The 19,320-nt window shown below is 41.7% G+C and overlaps 1 protein-coding gene across 1 annotated transcript in view; it reads left to right on the top strand.

Annotated features, from left to right (window-relative positions):
• Window positions 1-89: 89 nt before the first annotated feature.
• The window catches only part of luc7l3.S (LUC7-like 3 pre-mRNA splicing factor S homeolog), a 19,694-nt gene continuing 463 nt past the window's right edge, over window positions 90-19,320 (top strand). Inside the window, 10 exon segments of the mRNA NM_001089885.1 lie at window positions 90-288; window positions 5,607-5,673; window positions 7,334-7,373; window positions 7,478-7,622; window positions 8,117-8,191; window positions 9,958-10,062; window positions 10,572-10,733; window positions 13,957-14,237; window positions 16,912-17,078; window positions 17,956-18,146. Coding sequence (NP_001083354.1) covers window positions 190-288; window positions 5,607-5,673; window positions 7,334-7,373; window positions 7,478-7,622; window positions 8,117-8,191; window positions 9,958-10,062; window positions 10,572-10,733; window positions 13,957-14,237; window positions 16,912-17,078; window positions 17,956-18,113 — 1,299 coding nt within the window. The 5' untranslated portion in view covers window positions 90-189 and the 3' untranslated portion in view covers window positions 18,114-18,146.

The raw sequence follows: 19,320 nt of genomic DNA, 5'->3' as shown, positions 1-19,320 counted from the left end.
TGTCCTATCTCTAGCTTTTGCTCGGCGCCGCCCACATTGAAGGCGTATACGCCCTCTAACTAGAAGGTGCCCAGGTGCATTGTGGGGCAAGAGGTTGTTGCGGCGGCCATTTTGGTTTTTTTACCCCCCTCGCAAGCTTTGGGGTAACGCGCTTTAGTGTGGCGAGGCGAACGGGAAGCAGTAGTCACGATGCTTTCGGCAGCACAGCTCTTGGATGAGCTGATGGGAAGGGACAGAAATCTGGCCCCGGACGAGAAGCGAACAAACGTGCACTGGGACCATGAGAGTGTAAGTGTGCTTTGTATGTGTGGATATGCCTTGTGTCCCTGCCCAGGCCTCTTGCTTCTTACAGTCTCTACCCCTGGCTTTAGAAGGACACGTGACTTGTGCTGCAGTGTTTCTAGAGCCAAGGAATAGAAAGGTCCAGCTAGACACAGTGGTGGAACTACATATTACTGGGGGCCCCCACAGGAAAATAATTTTCAGGACCCCAAAATGTTTAGGAGTTAACATGTTTCACCAATATTTATTGAAGCTGTATATGAATCAGGGCCCCTAGACCTCCTGGGCCCCCTTTGCAGCCGCAGGGTCTGCTTCCTCTGTAGTTACGCCCCTGGCCTAGACATAGTTTTTTTTGTTTTTTTTATATAGTACTCCCAACTATAAACCCAGTGACAGGAAGGAATAGGATTCCTATTGGGAAGTTGCTTAGAATATGTTCTTTATTCAAAAACCGTTCCCTGTCACCGCTTACAGGTACCTGTTGCACTCTTCCTCTGGTCTCCCAGCACCTGTACCCAGTGTGTTTGAATCCGCCACAAGGGCGAAGTCTGTTAGGGTGTCTGGGAGTTGTAGTGACGTTATGTAACAGGTGGAGGGAAGCTGGATGAACATTATTATTATTATTATTATGTATTTATATAGCGCCAACATATTGCGTAGCACTGTAAAGTAAATGGGATTATACAACTACATCACATGAATTACATATATAGAATATATGGAGTAACATACATCACAATCAATACAGGTACAAAAGGTGAGGAAGGCCCTATGCATAGGCATACAGTCTAAAGGGAAGGGAGTAATACACAAGGTGTGGGAGTGGGCAAGATCGAATTAAGTGGGTGAGAAATGTGGTATTGTATGTGGTGTTGCGTTTGGTAGTTAAGCAGAGTGAGGGTAGGCTTCTCGGAAGAAGTGCGTTTTCAGAGATTTTTTGAAAGCAGAAAGGTTGGGAGAAAGTCAGACAGACCGTGGGAGAGCGTTCCAGAGGAGGGGTGCAGCCCTTGCAAAGTCTTGAATGCGAGCATGTGAGGAGGTAATGAGAGAAGAGTTAAGTAGCAGGTCAGTAGAGGAGCGTAGTAAGCGGTTGGGTGAGTATATAGAGATGAGTTCAGAGATGTAGGGTGGGGCAGAGTTATGAAGTACTTTGAAAGTCAGTGTCATTAATTTGAATTTGATTCTGAAAGGTAACGGAAGCCAGTGCAGGGATTGACAGAATGGCGTGGCAGAGGATGAGCGGTTGCTGAGGTGTATGAGCCTCGCAGCAGTGTTCATTATGGACTGGAGAGGTGACAGTCTCTGGAGGGGGAGGCCAATTAAAAGAGAGTTACAGTAGTCTAGACGCGATATGATGAGAGAGTGAATAAGAATTTGGCAGCGTCTTGGGTGATAAATGATCTTATTTTGGATATGTTCCTTAGGTGGAAGTGACAAGATTTAATAAGTGACTGGATATGAGGAGTGAATGACAGGGCAGAAGTGTGAGTGGGATTTATAAGTCCTTAGTTTGTATGAAAAAGAGGGCTGAATTATTTACACATGATGTGTTTGTGAATGAATATCTCGTGAATTACCCCTTATAAACGTTGCTTAGTGATGTCATGGTCGCATTTCCCACTGAAACTTGTTTATTATAAAACAATAAATATACTACCTGTTCTGAAATATATTATACATCACCTGTATAACTTAGCCTGCAGCCTTGTACCTTTATATGGTCACAGAACCCCTCAGTGGCTTCTAATATCCTTATCATTTACAGTGGGGGGTACATTATCCCTTATAATACATGCGTGATACTCAGAGTTCCCTGTATAACTCAGCCTGCAGCCTTGTGTCTTTATATGGTCACAGAACCCCTCAAGGACTTCTATTATCCTTATTATTTACAGTAGGGGTACATTATACCTTGTATTAGGGCTGCACCGAATCCGATTTGGGATTTGCATATGTAAATTAGGGGCGGGTAGGGAAATCACGTGACTTTTCATCACAAGATTTTTTTCCCACTTTTTCCTTTCCTGCCCCTAATTTGCATATCCAAATTAGTATTTGGGTTTGGTATTCAGCACTTTCACCAAGGAGTCGGCTGAATCCTAAATAGTAGATTCGGTGCATCCCTACCTTATATATGCGTGATACTCGGAGTTCCCTGTATAACTCCTGCAGCATTGTGCCTTTTATATGGTCACCAAACTCCTTGATTAGGGATGCACTGAATCCACTATTTTGGATTCGGCCGAACCCCCCATTTCCTTTGCGAGAGATTCTGCCGAATACCCAACCGAATCTGAACCCTAATTTGCATATGCGGTGGGAAGGGGAAAAAAATTGTTTTGTGACAAAAAGTCATGCAATTTCCATCCTGCCCCTAATTTGCATATGCAAATTAGGATTCAGCGGGGCAGAAGAATTCGGCCGAATCCTGCTGAAAAAGGCCGAATCCCGAACAGAATCCTGGATTCGGTGCATCCCTACTCTTGATCATCTCAACACATTTACTAGGAAACCCCACTTTTAAAATACATAAACTGTCATTATTTCAGGGTATTACAAAAGACTGCTGCTGTGTCTGAGAGGGAGGTTTTCCTGAAGTTATTGCTTAGTAATGGCAGGCAAGTGCTCTGCTCTTTTCATGATGTGGCAAACAATGGTTATGGCTTGATTTGCTTTTCTATGTCTGTTTGCTCTGACATGGATCCCTCTCATGAATTCCTGCAAATACACAGATTTCTGCTGTTCACTGAGAATAATAACCCATGTCAGCAAGATCTGCAAACACATTTGTACCCACTATATGTCAGACTTAGATGTGCCATGACCCTGGTGCAACTGATACGGGATAAAAAAAAAACACTGGGCAGACGTCCGTGAATCAGTGGTGGGCGTCGGAGCAGACATTTTAGAGCTGCACTGCTTTCCATGACATTCATAGTTTGTAAATGTAACTGCTGCAGTGGCACAGCTTTGAACCACAGATATAAATTCACACTCCGTTCCAGAGAATGCTACTAGTGCTTGAGCTACCCCAAACTATCTGTAACAGGGCTTTCAGTTTAAAGGGGTTGTTCAACTTCAAACAACTAGTTGTTTTCCAATAGATCACCAGAAATAACACTTTCCACTTTCTATTTTCTATGTGTCTTTGTTTTTCTAAAATTGGAGTGTAAAGTGTCTCTTTCACCTTCTAAAGCAGCTCTGGGAAAGGGGGGTCGACGACTCTGTAAACTGTTCTAAATTGATACATTTAGTTGATACATTTCTTATCTTTGTCCCTGCTGAGCAGAATCTCTGGGTTTCATTACAGGCAGCTGTTAGAATTGATACAATAGTTACTAATACTCCAGAGATGCTGCTGTGAAATGTATCAACTAAATGTTGCAAAATTATAACTGTTAGAGTCTGAGCCTGAATTACTGAGCTGCCAGACTCGAACGCCAGAGACAGTGACATTAAACTTAGATTTTGGAAAAACAGTAAAAAATAAACAATGTAAAGTAATTGGTAAAAGTCGTTGTATCTGGAGAACAATCTGAAAACAACTGAACAAAGATTTTGGAAGTTGAACAAACCCTTTAATAAAGAAGTGTTGATTATATGGAAAGGGATGAGCTGGGAGGTAGTCAGTGAAGGGTTAACATGCCTACGTGCCGACCCTTGTAGGCCTCTGTACTTGTTTTTTGGTACGACCCTGTACTGTCTCTTCTTAGACAACCTTGTATAAGTATCATCATGTACTAAAAACAATATTATCAGCTTGCCTCAGACAAAATCTCTTAGCTAACGCGCATGCACATATTTGTCTCTTTTCTATCTTGTTCATCCTGAAGGATATACCTATTACAGACATATACTATGCTAATAACTATGCTGATACGTCACTATATTGGGACGTCTTTACTTATAACCTATATAAGCCTATGTTTGACCTTCAATAAACGGAACTTGTTATTCTGATCCACTCGTTGGTGTTTCTTTGTGCAAGTTCCCCGGATCCGGAATGCTAGGCATTGTTGGTCAGACGAAATCCAAAGGTTCCAGTAGCAGTCGGTTCGTTGTCCCCTTCAGTCAGTAACTAATTTCTCACTTGCTTTCCCATTACCTAGATGGAGGGAATGAGCATCAAACCTCATACTCCATGCACCATATTTCCTTATAGGGTGAATCTAAGTGTCAGGGCACTAATTAACAAAGACTTGATTCCCCATCGCTTGTGTTCATGTAATGCCCTGTTGCGTATTTAGTTAGTATTTATATTAAAGGAGAACAGACCAACTCCTTGGATACTGGCCTATTGCTGTGGCTACAGAGTGGAGAGGTGTGCAAACGTTTATCATTTGTGTTGCGTATAATGCAGAGTTCATTACAGTTTTTTGGTTTAGAACTGAATCTCATTGTATTTTGATGAACAGCAGGAGCCACTGCCTCTCATCACTGCTGCTGATGCGCCATATAATAACAGAAATGCTGCACTGGCAGATATTGCAAATTGGAAATCTAGGAAACTGTAAACAAGGCCTATTTTTACTGTGTGAAACTAAATACATTTTGTTTGAACATGGCAGGATTGACCACACAGGTACAAAGATCGTTTCTTCCCTACATATACTATATGATGCCTTCAAGTGCTTTTACCATGTATTGATGGTGTTATGCCTTTAAGTGCACATTGAAATTACATTCAGTGGCAGAACTGTTTATTGTAATTCCCTCTGCACATTGCTGTTTCTGTCTTGCTTAGTAAAAAAAAAAAGTGCACCCATGTCTGGGAGACAATGGCCATAGAAGGTTTTGCTGGGTAAAGCAACAAGTGTAGTTTTTACTACTAATATTGCGGAACACATGTTAAACTGTCCTTCTTGGTATTGTAGGGAGCTTTGGTTGCTGCGGTTTGCAGGACAACGGCTCTGCATTTTTATGTTCAACCTTTTTTTTTTTTTTTTTTTTAAACCTTTTTCATACTAATTGTCTTAGTCTAATTGTTCCTGGAGCTGGAACATGCAAGACATTTGTTCAACATACAGCTAGGCCCATCAATCTCCGGACAGCGACAACTTCAATTTCAAAAGCAATTGGAGAAATTAAAAACTGAAAATAAAATGTTCATTTCTAATACTTGGTTGAAAACCCTTTGCTGGCAATGACCGCCTCAAGTCTTGAACTCGTAGACATCACCAAATTCTGGGTTTCCTCCTTTTTAATGCTCTGCCAGGCCTTTACTGCAGCGGCTTTCAGTAGCTGTTTGTGGGCCTTTCTGCCCAAAGTTTAGTCTTCGACAAGTGAAATGCACTTGTGTAGTAATGATTTTTTCTTTTCTGCAGGTGTGCAAATACTATCTTTGTGAATTTTGCCCAGCAGAATTGTTCACCAATACACGTTCAGATTTGGGTAAGTGAAGAGTGATGGTAAGGGCAGAGAAATACACTCAGATTCAGGGAGATTAGTCGCCCGGCTTGTTTGGGGTGACTAGAATGTAAATGGCCTGGCGGGATAGCACTTGGAGCGCTTTGTTTTCCGAAGCTGCCTCATGGATAAACTTTGGGCAACTTCAGAAATCCAAGCGATCCGGGTGCCATCCTGCCTGCGATTTACATTCTAGCCGGGGGGAAGACAGTTCAGGGAGAGTAGTCGCCCCGAAGAAGAGGAGATTTGTTGCCAGTTGACCAATCTCCCACGCATCTGAGCATGTGTCTCTGCCCCTAAAAAGACTGAAACGCAATATGAAAAGTGCCTTGGTAGAGCACAAAACATATGTGTATATAGGGAAGTAGGGAAAAGGCTCCAGTTGTCCAGGGCCACTTTTTGCATTTTACATGGTGTCTTAAGACAAATGTGATGGTGTCCAGAAAACAATGAGACTGTTGCAACATTTTGCAATTTGTCTTTTTAATGTTAAATATTATGGTGGGGATGATCCACGCCCTAGAGTTAAATATAAATGGGAAGCCAGTGGGATTCAGTTAGCCCAAGATGACTGGGACGAAATTATTGGTTCTTTGTACAAACCCCATGTCAGCACTAGGGACAAACTGGTTCAGTTTAAAATTGTGCATCAGACCTATCTCACCCCTCAAAAATTGCATGCTATGGGTAAACGTGATCTACCTAAGTGTCCGAGGTGTAGTGAAGAGCTAGCCGATTTTCTTCATATGATGTGGCATTGTCCTGCTGTGAACAGGTTTTGGCACCAGGTCACTCAATTTATGGGAACAGAACTAGCCCTGCCCCAGGTACTTAACCCTGCCACTTGTCTGTTGGGATTAGTAGACTCCATGGTACCCAGAGCCCGAACTAGAACCTTAATGAGACTGCTTATGTTCTACGGTAAAAAGACTGTTGCACTTCACTGGATGGCACCATCACCCCCGACTTTGCAGCACTGGATCGCCCTTGTCAACTCTCAATTGGAACTTTACAAACTTACCTATGTGGCGAGAGGGTGTCCAGGGAAATTTGAAGATGTCTGGTCTCCATGGACTGAATCACTAGCGACCTCACTGTAACTGTCATTTGTGCCTCCAGCCAAATTATTGCTATTTATTATTTTTTCTTTCTTCTCTCTTTCCTACCCTCTTTCCCCCCCTAATTTCTATGTGTTGTTAAAATTCAATAAAAAGCATTCTTTAAAAAAAAAAAAAATATTATGGTGGGGGCAATTCCAAATTATCCAATTTATATTAGAGTAATTCTTTGTGTAGTAGTGTTGTAAATGCACATCTAAAGACCATAGTAAATTAAATACACATATACATGAGTGGTTTCCTGATATTATGATCATCCTTGACTCGGTTATTGTATCAAAAACATTTCTGCTTCAATTGATATCTTTATTTGCATCATGATTGGCCATTGTGGAAAATCGTATGCACTCCTGGCAGCATTCTCTGGCTGTCCAGGGTTCTCTAGCCAGTGACCAAAGAGAATAAGAGCAGCCTGTGTCCATATTTTTGTAAAGATTTGTTCGCTTGATTAATTTGCCCTTTTGTACCATTAGGTTTGATAAATGTTTGCGTGCAGTGTGTGAAAAGATTTTAATTTATTTTTTTAGGTCCATGTGAAAAGATTCATGATGAAAATCTACGAAAACAGTAAGTTTGTCTGAAAGTGAATACCCTTCTAATTACCAACTTCACTTTGCTCCTTTAGACTGAAAACTTGAGTAGAAATGTAATTAGATTCCCAATTCTTTTAGGTATGAGAAGAGCTCTCGTCACTTGAAGTGTGGCTATGAGAAGGACTTTTTGCGCTATTTGCAAAGCTTGCTGGCTGAAGTGGAACGCCGTATACGTAGAGGCCATGCAAGACTGGCTCTTTCTCAGTCTCAACAAGCTTCTGGCGTAAGTCTCTAAATCTAACTCCATTGGTGCCTTAGTGATTGTAATGCCTATTCTATACTTTTTTTTTGTTCTTTTCAACACCTTCTGTACACAAGCCTACTTTATGTTTTGCAGCACTAGCACTAAATTCTCAACTTTTTTTTAACATTCAAGCTTGGGATGCTCCACATTAATTTTTTTATGACACCATTTACTCTTCCCCTGGCCTTTTTTACTGTTGTACAGCTTCTAGAAAAAGCCAGTTTGTGCAGTAACATTATGTGTCCTTTTATCAAGAACAACCTTCCATGTTTGTTCAATGGCAGAAAACTATGCCATTCTAGGTATTTCGCCTGTTTTTGAACAATTCAACAGAAACCACCCCCTAAGTAGGATCATAGCTTGCACAGTGATACTATACAACCGTCTGAATGAGTGTTCTTTTCTTTACTAAGAACAATCCTACAGGGCAGTTTTGTCAAATTTTATGGTATTTTTTTTTATGTTTTCCACAGTCTGTTGGCCCAGCTGGAAAAAATGAAGAGAAGATTCAAGTATTAACAGATAAAATCGAAGAGTTATTGCTGCAGGTAAAAACATGCTGACAATCTGCCTAAATTTATTACAGGGCATTTGCACGCTTAAAAGTCCACATTTCTAATATTTTTTTTCAAGTTCAGTTGTTATCAAATTGTTAAACATAAACAGACTTTTCAATTGCTTTTTATATATTTGTCCATTTTTCCAAAATTGAAGTTTAAAGATTAATGTACCTGTCTGTGGTTTTATTCCGACAGCTATTGAGACAGTAATTGAGGAGCAGATTCTAAAATGTTAAAAATTTGCTACATTAGTTGATACATGTCTTAGCAGCATCTCTAAGAAAAGTTTTTAAGAGAGTTGCACAAACACCATATTTACTGCAGGTGGGGCGCTTACCCCATTTATCGTGACCACCTGTGCATCACCGATATATTCACATATTGTATTCGGCAGTATCTGTGTAATATCAATTATTGTATCAAATATAACGCCTACATCAGGATCCTGATCAGCTGAAAGATTAGAAATGTATCAACTTGTGTATCAATTTGGGACAGTTTACAGTTGTGAGCTCCTCATTTAGAGGTGCATTGGAAAGATATAAGAAAGTGAAAAATTAAACTTTAAACTTCGATATTAAAAAAATTACCAATAAAAAAAATTAAAGACTTTTTAAAACAGGGGTGTCCAAACTTTTGGCTCACAGGGCCACATTGGAAAAAGAAAAATTGTCTGGGGCCACACATGAAATACACAAACACGTTTGATTTGTAAAAGAAAAGGAAATACACAGAAAAGAACTACAATGCCAGTTGGATAACCAGCTATACACTGGAATATGGGACACCTGGATATTAAATAGACGTATTATTATATTATTATTGCTAACTGGGCAATGGGCAGAGTCCCCCCTCCTCCTATATCCTTTGCAACATGACGTTTCCTCTGGAACAAAGCTGGGCCGCATTCATATGCATCCTGGGCCGCATTTGGCCCTCGGGCCGCAGTTTGGACACCCCTGTTTTAAAATTTCTTTTGTTTCTAGTAATCTCTCTTGAAGAAAACTGAACTGATAAAAAAGGTGAACAACCTCTTTAAGAGATGCTGAGAAACATGCAAAAAAGCACCTTAATCTTTTTGTTTTTTGAATAAAAAGGCCCATTATTTATATTACATAGTGTTAATTATCCCTCCAGATTTTCCGACCAGGTTTAGGGCAGGGGCACACGAAGCTACTGGGGGAGATTAGTCGCCCAGCGACAAATTACTTCTTCTGGCGACTAATTTCCCCAAACTGCCCCCCCCCCCCGCCGGCTACAATATAAATTGATTTAGATTCTAGTTGACAAGGGAGGCAGTTCGGGGAGATTAGTCGCCTGAAGAAGTGGTTTGTTGCTGGGCGACTAATCTCCCCAGTATCTTTTTGTGCCCCTGCCCTTAAATTGCATGGCATGTGGTTCTTTTATTCACCCTGGGCTGGTGGTGGTACAATCCTTCAATGTGTCAAAGTACTGTTTACATCTGTACTCTTGTGTGTTTAAGGATCACAAACCCACCACCCCACAGTGATCTGCAAAAGTTATTTATTTTGCAGGCAAGTGTTTCACTACTTGTAGTTAATTCCCTAAAATAATAGGAATGGGCAATATCCCTTTTTTAGCTAATGAAAGGGTTAACATTATTTGCATATTTTTGAGCCATCAAAGAATTTTATGCAGAATAACACCTGAGAACTAGCTTGTGGACACCATTCAGAATTCTCATCCTCTTTTTCTTTTTTCTTTTTTTTTTTTTTCTCAATTTTTTTAAATAGATTGAGGAGCTTGGTTCTGAAGGAAAAGTAGAGGAAGCTCAAGGGATGATGAAGCTTGTTGAACAGCTGAAAGAAGAGCGGGAACTGCTTACGTCGACAACATCGGCAAGTCATAAGATTTTCTTTCTTACAGATGCATCTGATTTGTACTCTGTGTGCTCGTGCAGCACAAATAATAGTTTTGCCTGTGCTTTTTACAGTTACTGAATTCTAAAAATCCATTGTTTCTTTGACACCTTCATTGCTAGTTTCTTACAATCTGCTTTTTTCTTCAAATTCTAGTATGAAGTTATATCTTTCTGTACCTAACTCTTTGTTTGTTAAAATATGACACTATAAAAATATATAGCATCCTCTGCGGTTTAAAGTAATATGCCATTGCTCATTTTACAGAGACTTGTTTGTACCAGGCAGTATGACCATAGAAGGCATGCAAAATTAGCTTGTCCCCATAAAGTGTATATTTAAGAAATGAATGAAATATAATGTTTACTTAAAATATACTGCAGTCCTCCCAACATTTTTGTGTTTTAGAAAAACCATCCTTCTGGCACAGTATATTAGTGTTTAATTTGAGTCTTATTAAATACGATTTTTTTTTTTTTTTACTTCAGACAATTGAAAGTTTTGCAGCCCAAGAGAAACAGATGGAAGTCTGTGAAGTTTGTGGTGCCTTTTTAATTGTTGGAGATGCTCAGTCTAGAGTAGATGATCACCTTATGGGAAAACAGCACATGGGCTATGCCAAAATAAAAAGTACAGTAGAAGAATTAAAGGTATGTTTTTAAGTTTCTCAGTATTTGTTTTACCCTTGTACTCTGGGATTTATGCTAATATGGCAGCAGGTAGTTGTCACCTCATAGCTGTAAAGTTCATATTTTGCACATAGTTTATTTCCCTGCACTTCTTGCACACCTCTCCACCCTGGCTGGTTTTGTGGGCTCTGCATGCAGAAATAAGGCTTTGCTTGGACTTAGATTTATTTGAAAAGCTGGAGTGGAGACAATGTGGTTATTAAGCTTGGCCGCTTTTTAAGTGTCATGCTTACTAGGAGGACTGACAAACTTCACCCGTGAAGGAATCAAGAAGATGATAGATGGGCTGTCACTGCCTGCAGGGCTACCTGTATTCTTGTGTGGACCCCCCTCCAGAGACAACTCACCGGGGTCACCCTCTAGCTAGGGAGGGCAGATGATCTGACCAATGAGGAGCTCATGTGAGTATGATACTCTTCATACTAGCACATTACCTGGTTGTTCTTACAGGGCCGCGCCCCAGCTGCATTAGATGTTGCAGTATTGGCGAAAACAGTTCCTCTCCTTCCCCGCACCTCCCTGCTAGATCCGACTGCGCACCCAGCAATCTTGCGGGGTTCCTCACACAGTCGCCATCTTGCCTCTAGCGACTCAGGTGGAACGCACTGTGCACGTTGCATTCCAGGTGCTCTTTTACACTCTGCGTGAGCACTGGAGGACAGTAGGAGTTACCTTGGGTTCCAGGCGCCATTTTGTTCTCTTTGCGCAGTTTCTGGTGCAGACACGACTCCCACACCAGAGGCAACATACAAATCTAAAATCCCAGGGGGTCAGGGCAAGCCCCTCTGCAGATCTTGTTCCGAGGGGCAGGGGCCACCCCAGGACTCTACCTCCTTCCCAAGACACTTCTGTCTGGGAATACTTCTCAAGAGGGCATGGCACAGGATCAATTGGCTGGCACTTCAACAGACCCTCCAGCCCCCCTATGGGCTATCCAGCTCTCCCAGTCCCTAGCCTCCCTGCAGAGCCTACCAAGCATTGCAGACAATTTGGGCTGAGCCCTGGTTAAGCTAGGGCAAACACCCGGTGGAAAGGGTAAGAGTCCAGCCAGTCCCAAGGGCGACATTGGCATCCATACCCCTTTGAATCAACTGGGACAGATCCAATCTAACTCCCAGCCACCAGATGATTTTTCTGGGCCTCAAGTTCAACACCCTAACTCAGCGAGTAACCTTACCCCAGGACAAGCGGAGAAGGTTGAATTGGTCTCTTATATTTCTCTTTCACAACCAACAACCCACAGTTCACCTGTCGATGAAGGTGCTGGGACTGATGGTTTCAGCCATCAAAGTGGTGCCCTTTGCTCAGATACATCTGCGCCCACTACAGGCCAACATCCTGTCAAAATGGAAAGGAGGACCTCTCTCCCAAAGATTTCACCTGCTACACGCGACAAGGGAGTCACTCTCCTGTTGCCACCGACAAGAAAATCTATCTGCGGGCCAATCCTGGGCAATGCAGGACTGGACTGTAATAACGACAGACGCAAGTCTAATAGGTTGGGGCGCGACGTGGGACAATCTGTCAAACTATCAATAAATATTCTGGAACTTAGGGCGGTAAAATTAGCTCCAAACCACTAGTCGCGGCATCTCCAAACCAAGTCAATCGGAGTACAAAGCGACTACTCCACCACGGTAATGTACATAAACAGACCTGCAGCAATGCAGCTCTAGCTGAGGTACAGCAAATTATGAGCTGGACTCAGTTCAGTGAGACTATCCAGTATCCAATACGTAAGCGGATTTCCTCAGTCGAAATCAACTAGATCCCGGTAGATTCACCTGGAGCTGCTTGCAGAACTGGAGTCAATGGGGCCAACCCCAGATCGATCTCATGGCATCCAGAGACACCCGCAAGGTCACAAACTTTTTCACTCGTTGTTGGGATCCGATGGCGATGGGAGTGGATACCATGACTGTGTTCAACCTAGCTTATGTCTCTCCCCCCCAACCCATGCTGCATCGGGTACTGAAGATCAAACAAATCGTTTATCACAGTAATTGTGGTAGCTCCTTATTGGCTCAGGAGAACTTGGTTCTCGGACCTTCAAGAGATGGCCATAGCACACCCAATTCGGCCTCATGCCCAGGAGCAACCTTCTGCAGCAGGGTCCCATAGTCCATCACAACCTGGGACAGTTCGCTTTGATGAGGTGGCTGTTGAGACAGCAAGGAATGACAGAAGAGGTAATTTCCACAATGCTAAAGTCACGCAAGTCCACATCATCCAGAAGGTTTGGCGCAGTTATTGGAGCTGGTGTTGGTACATAAAGAAAAGTTACCTGGTTTACCAGTTCTGCAACTCGTTAATATTAATAATTTTCAGCAGTCTCTTTGGTACAAACCTCTCGCTAAGGGCAGGATAATGGGCTCCCTGCAGAAGGAGCCGAACACTTCAACTTCAGAATATGGGAGAGAGACAGGGAGGAGAGAGACAGGGAGGAGAAATCCAGCGCCGCACTATGGATCAGTTGCCCTGTCGCCTTTTCTGAAGAGGAGCAGAAGTGGAGTTTCGGTAATTTATTTCTTAATAAAGGCTTTGCGATTTTACAGTTTAGTTTTGGTGTCTTGGTGTGTTTTTTTTTTTTCTTAGTATACAAACAAATTTTTTAAAAAAATTTTTTTTGATTGTTACTGGTCCTTTAACATTTTGCTGTATAGGTTCTTTGTTTGCATAGAACATTGACATAATTTTATTGCACTATTGTCCATTAGATATAATAAGCTTGTATTCTTCTGGGGAAAAAGAAATGGAAGGTAACCTGTGTGTATAAAACCTTTTTTCTAATCTAAAATTAATGCTGGAGTGCCCATAATTTACTAATGTGAGGTCTACTTTTATTGATGTTGTCCCATTATGATCTACATCCCTAAAACCATTGTTGGCATTCTGTTCCATGGAAAATATTACTTTAATATTGTTTTATGAGAAAATGTATATTACTATATTTAACAAACAACTATTTTTTATATAAGCTTACCGTAATAAATATCTGAATGAAAAGCATGAAACAGAAGGGTGATTTAACTAAGCTGTTGACTTGAGTCTTGAAATCTACTGATCACCAGCTAAAGGTCTACTGGTAGATCCCAATCTATCTTTTGGACACCCCTGCATTAAAGGTACATTGACATTTCAAAAGGTCAGGCTTCCTTGATAAACCTTACACTTTCTCCTTCAGGAAAAGTTGAGAAAAAAGTCTCCAGAGCCCGACCGGGAGGATCGTTCAAAGAGAGAGCGAGATGATAAAGATCGTGAGAAAGAAAAGGAATTGGAGAGAGAAGAGAGAGAGAAAAAAAGACAGAGAGAAGAGGAGGCTAAAGAAAAGGAGAGAAATCGTGAGAGGGAGAAGCGAAAAAGAAGCCGCTCCCGTAGCAGAAATTCAAGCAGAACATCAGACAGACGTGGGAGCAGACCCCGTGACCATAAGAGGTCAAGGAGCAGAGACCGGAAGAGAAGCAGGTAGATAACATAGTTTTGAAGTTGCAAAAACCCATGAATATTTGCAAGATCAACTTTCGAAAATAAACATACTTATAATAACGTGAGATGAGCTAGCATTCTCAATTTGTTAGTTTTGATCATTTGTATTAATATTTAACTGAGACATTAGGGAAGACAATCATTTGAGCTTTTATTTCTAAAGTCTCCTGAATGAATGTTCAGACTGGCTTTAGACCAGTGGACAGGCTAACATCAATAAGAAGTAATATAGGTGGTTTCTCTGCCAGCTAAAATATGCTATAAAAAAACTGCCCGGTATGACAAAAGATTCAGACTCTTGTTCAGCTTGTATATGAAATGGCATACATACACTTGTAAATAATAGTACAGCGACTTCCAAGAACAATATCCCAGTATCATAAACACATTATGCAGTGAGAGACAGAATCTACTTCTGCCTCAAAAGCATAAAATACATTGAGAGGCAGTGTGTATTTAATGTAATAATGGTCTCTAACACCCCCTTATCCTTCCAAAAAGAATGTTACTTGAAACCTTAAGCAGGTTTCAGTATCCTACAGGTCAAAATTAGTTCAAAAATCATCTGCACTGCTGAAAATGCATCCATGCACCACCTAGTGTTAGATGAAAGTATAACACCCATCTTGGTGAGCAAAATGTTTGCAAGGCACACTAATAGTATTAAAGCACCAGTAACCCTAAAACATTTTAGGTTAAAAAAACATTATAGCCCCCTCTAGTACCTCCTCCATCCAGCACAATGTTCACTATTTTTAAAGGAATAGTATCATCAAATTCTTTTTTAAAAATTTGTTAGTATACAACGAAAAAAAACCACCAAGACAAATTTAACTTTAAAAGAGCAAAGCCTTTATTAAGAAATAACTTACAGAAACTCCACTTCCTGTCCTCTTCAGAAAAGGCGACCATCCATTCTGCGGCGCTTGATTTCTCCTCTGTGGCTTCCATCTCCCTCGCTTCTCCAGCTCAGACGTGGCCACACTGACACTGCGGATCCGGGACTGAGCCAACGGTCTCTCCTCCCGGGCTGGGCTGAACCTGTCCCTGCCCAGCTCCTCGACCACCAACTGCTTTAGAAAGAGTCTCCAAACTGATCTCACCCGGGCAGGCTCTAACTGCTGCCCCTCGCCCTGGGTCTTGAGCCGGTAGATAACGAGCGATTTTGCTGCCCCTGCCCACCGGCGCCGTGCCCTCCTGGCCCAGTCTCCCCTCGTGTCCCCTCCTGCTGGCTGCCTGGAAACTGCTGCTGTCTGCCCCTCGCCCTGGGTCTTGAGCCGGTAGATAAGTCCGTAGATCTTACTGCTGCCACTAGGGAGAAGAAGCACCCACAGCCCAGTACTGTGCGCACAGGCCTCCTCACACAGTCCTTCTCTTTCCCCTGTCATGGGAGGGGGTGGGCTGGAGTGGTTTATGCTGTGGGCGCCTCTCAGACTGCTCACCCGGCGACCCGACTCCCTGCGGCGGCAGATGGAAGCCTTGGGCAGCCCACAGGCCAATCTGAGCGCAGAGGAGGACTGTGCGCACAGTACCGCGCTGTGGGCGCTTCTTCTCCCTAGAGGAAGCAGTAAGCAATGTACGGACTTATCTACTGGCTCAAGACCCAGGGCGAGGGGCAGCCCCCTGGAGGGGTCATCTCCAGTGAAGAGACTGGCGGCCGATAAGGCCAAGTACATGAAGACCTCCCAGCAGCAGCAAGGTGTTTATGGGGGCTGGCGGTAGCAGGGCAGTTTCCGGGCAGCCAGCACGAGGGGAGCCAGCAGGAGGACACGGCGCCAGTGCGCAGGGGCAGCAAACTCGCTCGTTATCTACCGGCTCAAGACCCAGGGCGAGGGGCAGCAGTTAGAGCCTGCCCGGGTGGGATCAGTTTGGAGACTCTTTCTAAAGGAGTTGGTGGTCGAGGAGCTGGGCAGGGACAGGTTCAGCCCAGCCCGGGAGGAGAGACCATTGGCTCAGTCCCGGATCCGCAGTGTCAGTGTGGCCAGGTCTGAGCTGGAGAAGCGAGGGAAATGGAAGCCACAGAGGAGAAATCAAGCGCCGCAGAATGGATGGTCGCCGTGTTGCCTTTTCTGAAACTGACAGGAAGTGGAGTTTCTGTAAGTTATTTCTTAATAAAGGCTTTGCTATTTTGAAGTTTAATTTGTCTTGGTGGTTTTTTTTCTTTGTATACTAACAATTTTTTTTAAAATTTTTTTTGGATGTTACTGTTCCTTTAATGCTTTATTAAAAAATACCACAATGAATATCTTCTTCCGTTTGTGCTTTGTCTCAGAAATATGGTGAAATGCCCTCAACTTTATCTTACGTGTGCTCTCCATGTAGGATAAGGCGTGCTGCGCTGCTGTGGAGGATTTTTCAGCCTGCATGTTTTAATTTTAAGCCTGGTTTATTTCTGTGAATCCTGCAAGCAGCGAAGGCAGCACCTGGGTCAGCCATGAATCCTCTACAGCAGCAACTGACTGTCCGGCTTAAGAAGAAGTCACGTAGGATAAACCTGCTGCTTTGGGTTTGTTTTCAGTTATACAAAGGCGGGTTAGGGTTGAGCCTATGCATCTATACATAAAGGGAGGACTTTGAGACTTCGTCCCTTGAGCATCTCAAAACTGTTATCATGTCAGGGTTCTATGTTTAAAACATTTTTGTTTGGTTGTAGGAGTAGAGATCACCAAAGAAGCCAAAGCCACAACAGAACAGAAAGAAAGCACAGATCACGAAGCAGGGAAAAGAGAAGGTCTAAAAGCAGAGAACGTAAATCATACAAACACAAAAGCAGAAGCAGGGAGAGGGAGAGGGACCGGGACAGAAAGTCTAAGGAAAAAGGTTTGTGTCTAGCTCACATTTTCTGATATTTTCTTTATATTTAATACTAATGCAACAGAAGTATTTTCACATATGTTGCTTCTATAACTTAAAATTATTTAACTTTAAAGCATAATCATACTTGCTCTTTTTTTTTATTTTATACCATTTTATTTATTTTTTTAACATAGCACAATACCTAAACCTATACAGTTATAATATTTTGTGCATCTCATTAGGTTGCTTAATCTTGCAGTTTATGTACCAGTTGAATTGAATGTATGCTTTTCGCTAAGTCTTTGGTCTTGTATAAGCCTCCGTATCTCTTTGAATCTTGGGGTGCAGTGGCAGAAGCGGTGCGGGAAAGTTGCCCTGATCCCAAGGTTATTTATAGGATCTATGCCATAAGACGAGTTCCTGGACATTTTAAAGGAAAATGAAATTAATCATGAAGAAAACTGAGAATTAAAAAAAAAACAAACGTTTTTATGAATTAAACAATCCTGTGAGACCGTGTTCTAAAGTAAATTTTTGGTTAAATGTTTTTCCCACTTTTTATGAATTCTTTGCCACCAGGGACTGATGGTTAGCTTGAGTCTATGGGAACAATCTAATTGGCTGCTCTCATAGGTGGAACAAAGATGTTATTTATTTACATATGGAAAAAACAAGTTATCGTGGACCTTTAAAAGGAAAGACTTGCCTAGCAATCTGTCTATTCTTTCATTGTCCAGGCCTTCGTATTTTGTCATAATATATAATATATTTATTATATTGAAATATATAATACATTTAAACTGTGGTGGCAGAAAAAATCCAGACAAGTAGGGATTAATTACCAGGACAGAATTATTTACTCCTGTGACTAGCAATCAGCTCTTTAATACTGTTTTTACAGAAAAACGTAGCTCGGATGACAAAAAAAGTAGAGAATCCAGCAGTCGCGAAAAACACAGTGAATCTAGAAAAACTGAATCAAGGGAATCGGTTACACAGGTTGAGGTCAATGGGGCGAATGAAGGCAATAAATCTGAAGGTGACACTCAGTCCAATTAAAACTGATCTGATTTGACCTCTGATCAGGCAGAGGTAAGTGCAACATTTTACTCTTGGCTTGGTCTTTTGTTTTGCTAGAATGTAACCGTGCAGAGTAAGTATGCACAGATGAAGATGAGGCAGATGATTTAGAAGACAGAACAGTCTCCAGTGAGAGAATGCAATGTAGCCCTGCAAAAATGTGGAGGTATACTGTTTTCTTCTGCCTTTTAAGTTTTTCTTTTTGTAGTCACATACTATCATTTAGTCTCTACTCCCCATTTCTCTCCCCCCAACCCCTTGCCCTTCCCAAAACGTGCCTTCACGGAAGCATTCGCCATGCCTCTTCAAACTTTTATGTGACTGGAGAATTTCCTTTTTTTGAGTTGCTTGGTGTTGTATCATAATCTACACATGTAAAAGAAAAAAAATACTGAATGCAAGTCCATTTTAGTTCACATGGCAGTCCATCCATTTGATACGCACGTTACCTTAAAGCCCTAGATAAAAAAAAAACGTAGCTTTTGCTTTTGTGACAGATGTGTGTAGAGTTTTGCTTTGTTGCCATGCACTCTAATGCAGTTTGTTCTGTAACTCGAGAACCTGTAGAATTGGATTGATGCAGTTTAGGGTTTAATTGCACCTGTCTGCCATACCTCACTCAACGTTGGTGTTGTAAGCCGCCCATGAAAATGCCAAATTAAAAATCAAGGATTCAGGCAAACTTATCAGGTACTCACGCCAGGTACTCCTTTCTATACCAAAATCCATGTTTGAATGATGTTACCTGTGATATGAGCTTACGTTTGTGTAAAGAATTTTTTTTGTGCCATTAAATGTCTTTTTTGCACAGAGCTGCCAGAGTTGATTTTTTTTTTCTTTTTGTTTTTTTTTTTTAGCTTTATTACTATCATTACCATTTAACAGTTTGAAGTTCTTTTTCAACTGTGTGTAGGGATGCAGTTCTGCCCAGTCTTAGGTTTCTTTTCATAATAAATCCAAATAGATTTACTCTCTAAAGTCCGCCATGTAACGCTCATTGCAAGCTTATAAGAGGTATGTCCTTTTTTAATCTTTCCTACCCAGTAGGAGAATAACAGTCATGTAGTTAAAGTGACAGTTATGGGATAAAACAAGATAGTTTATTCACAGCACAATCAGTTGGGTAAATCTTATATCACTTATATTATGAGGTTTAACTAGATATTTATTGCATGAGTCTTATACA

The sequence above is a fragment of the Xenopus laevis genome, chromosome 9_10S, assembly GCF_017654675.1.
Source record: "Xenopus laevis strain J_2021 chromosome 9_10S, Xenopus_laevis_v10.1, whole genome shotgun sequence".
Classification (NCBI taxonomy): domain Eukaryota; kingdom Metazoa; phylum Chordata; class Amphibia; order Anura; family Pipidae; genus Xenopus; species Xenopus laevis.
The sequence above is the reverse complement of the archived record's forward strand: the minus strand, read 5'-3'. Positions and strand labels throughout refer to the sequence as shown.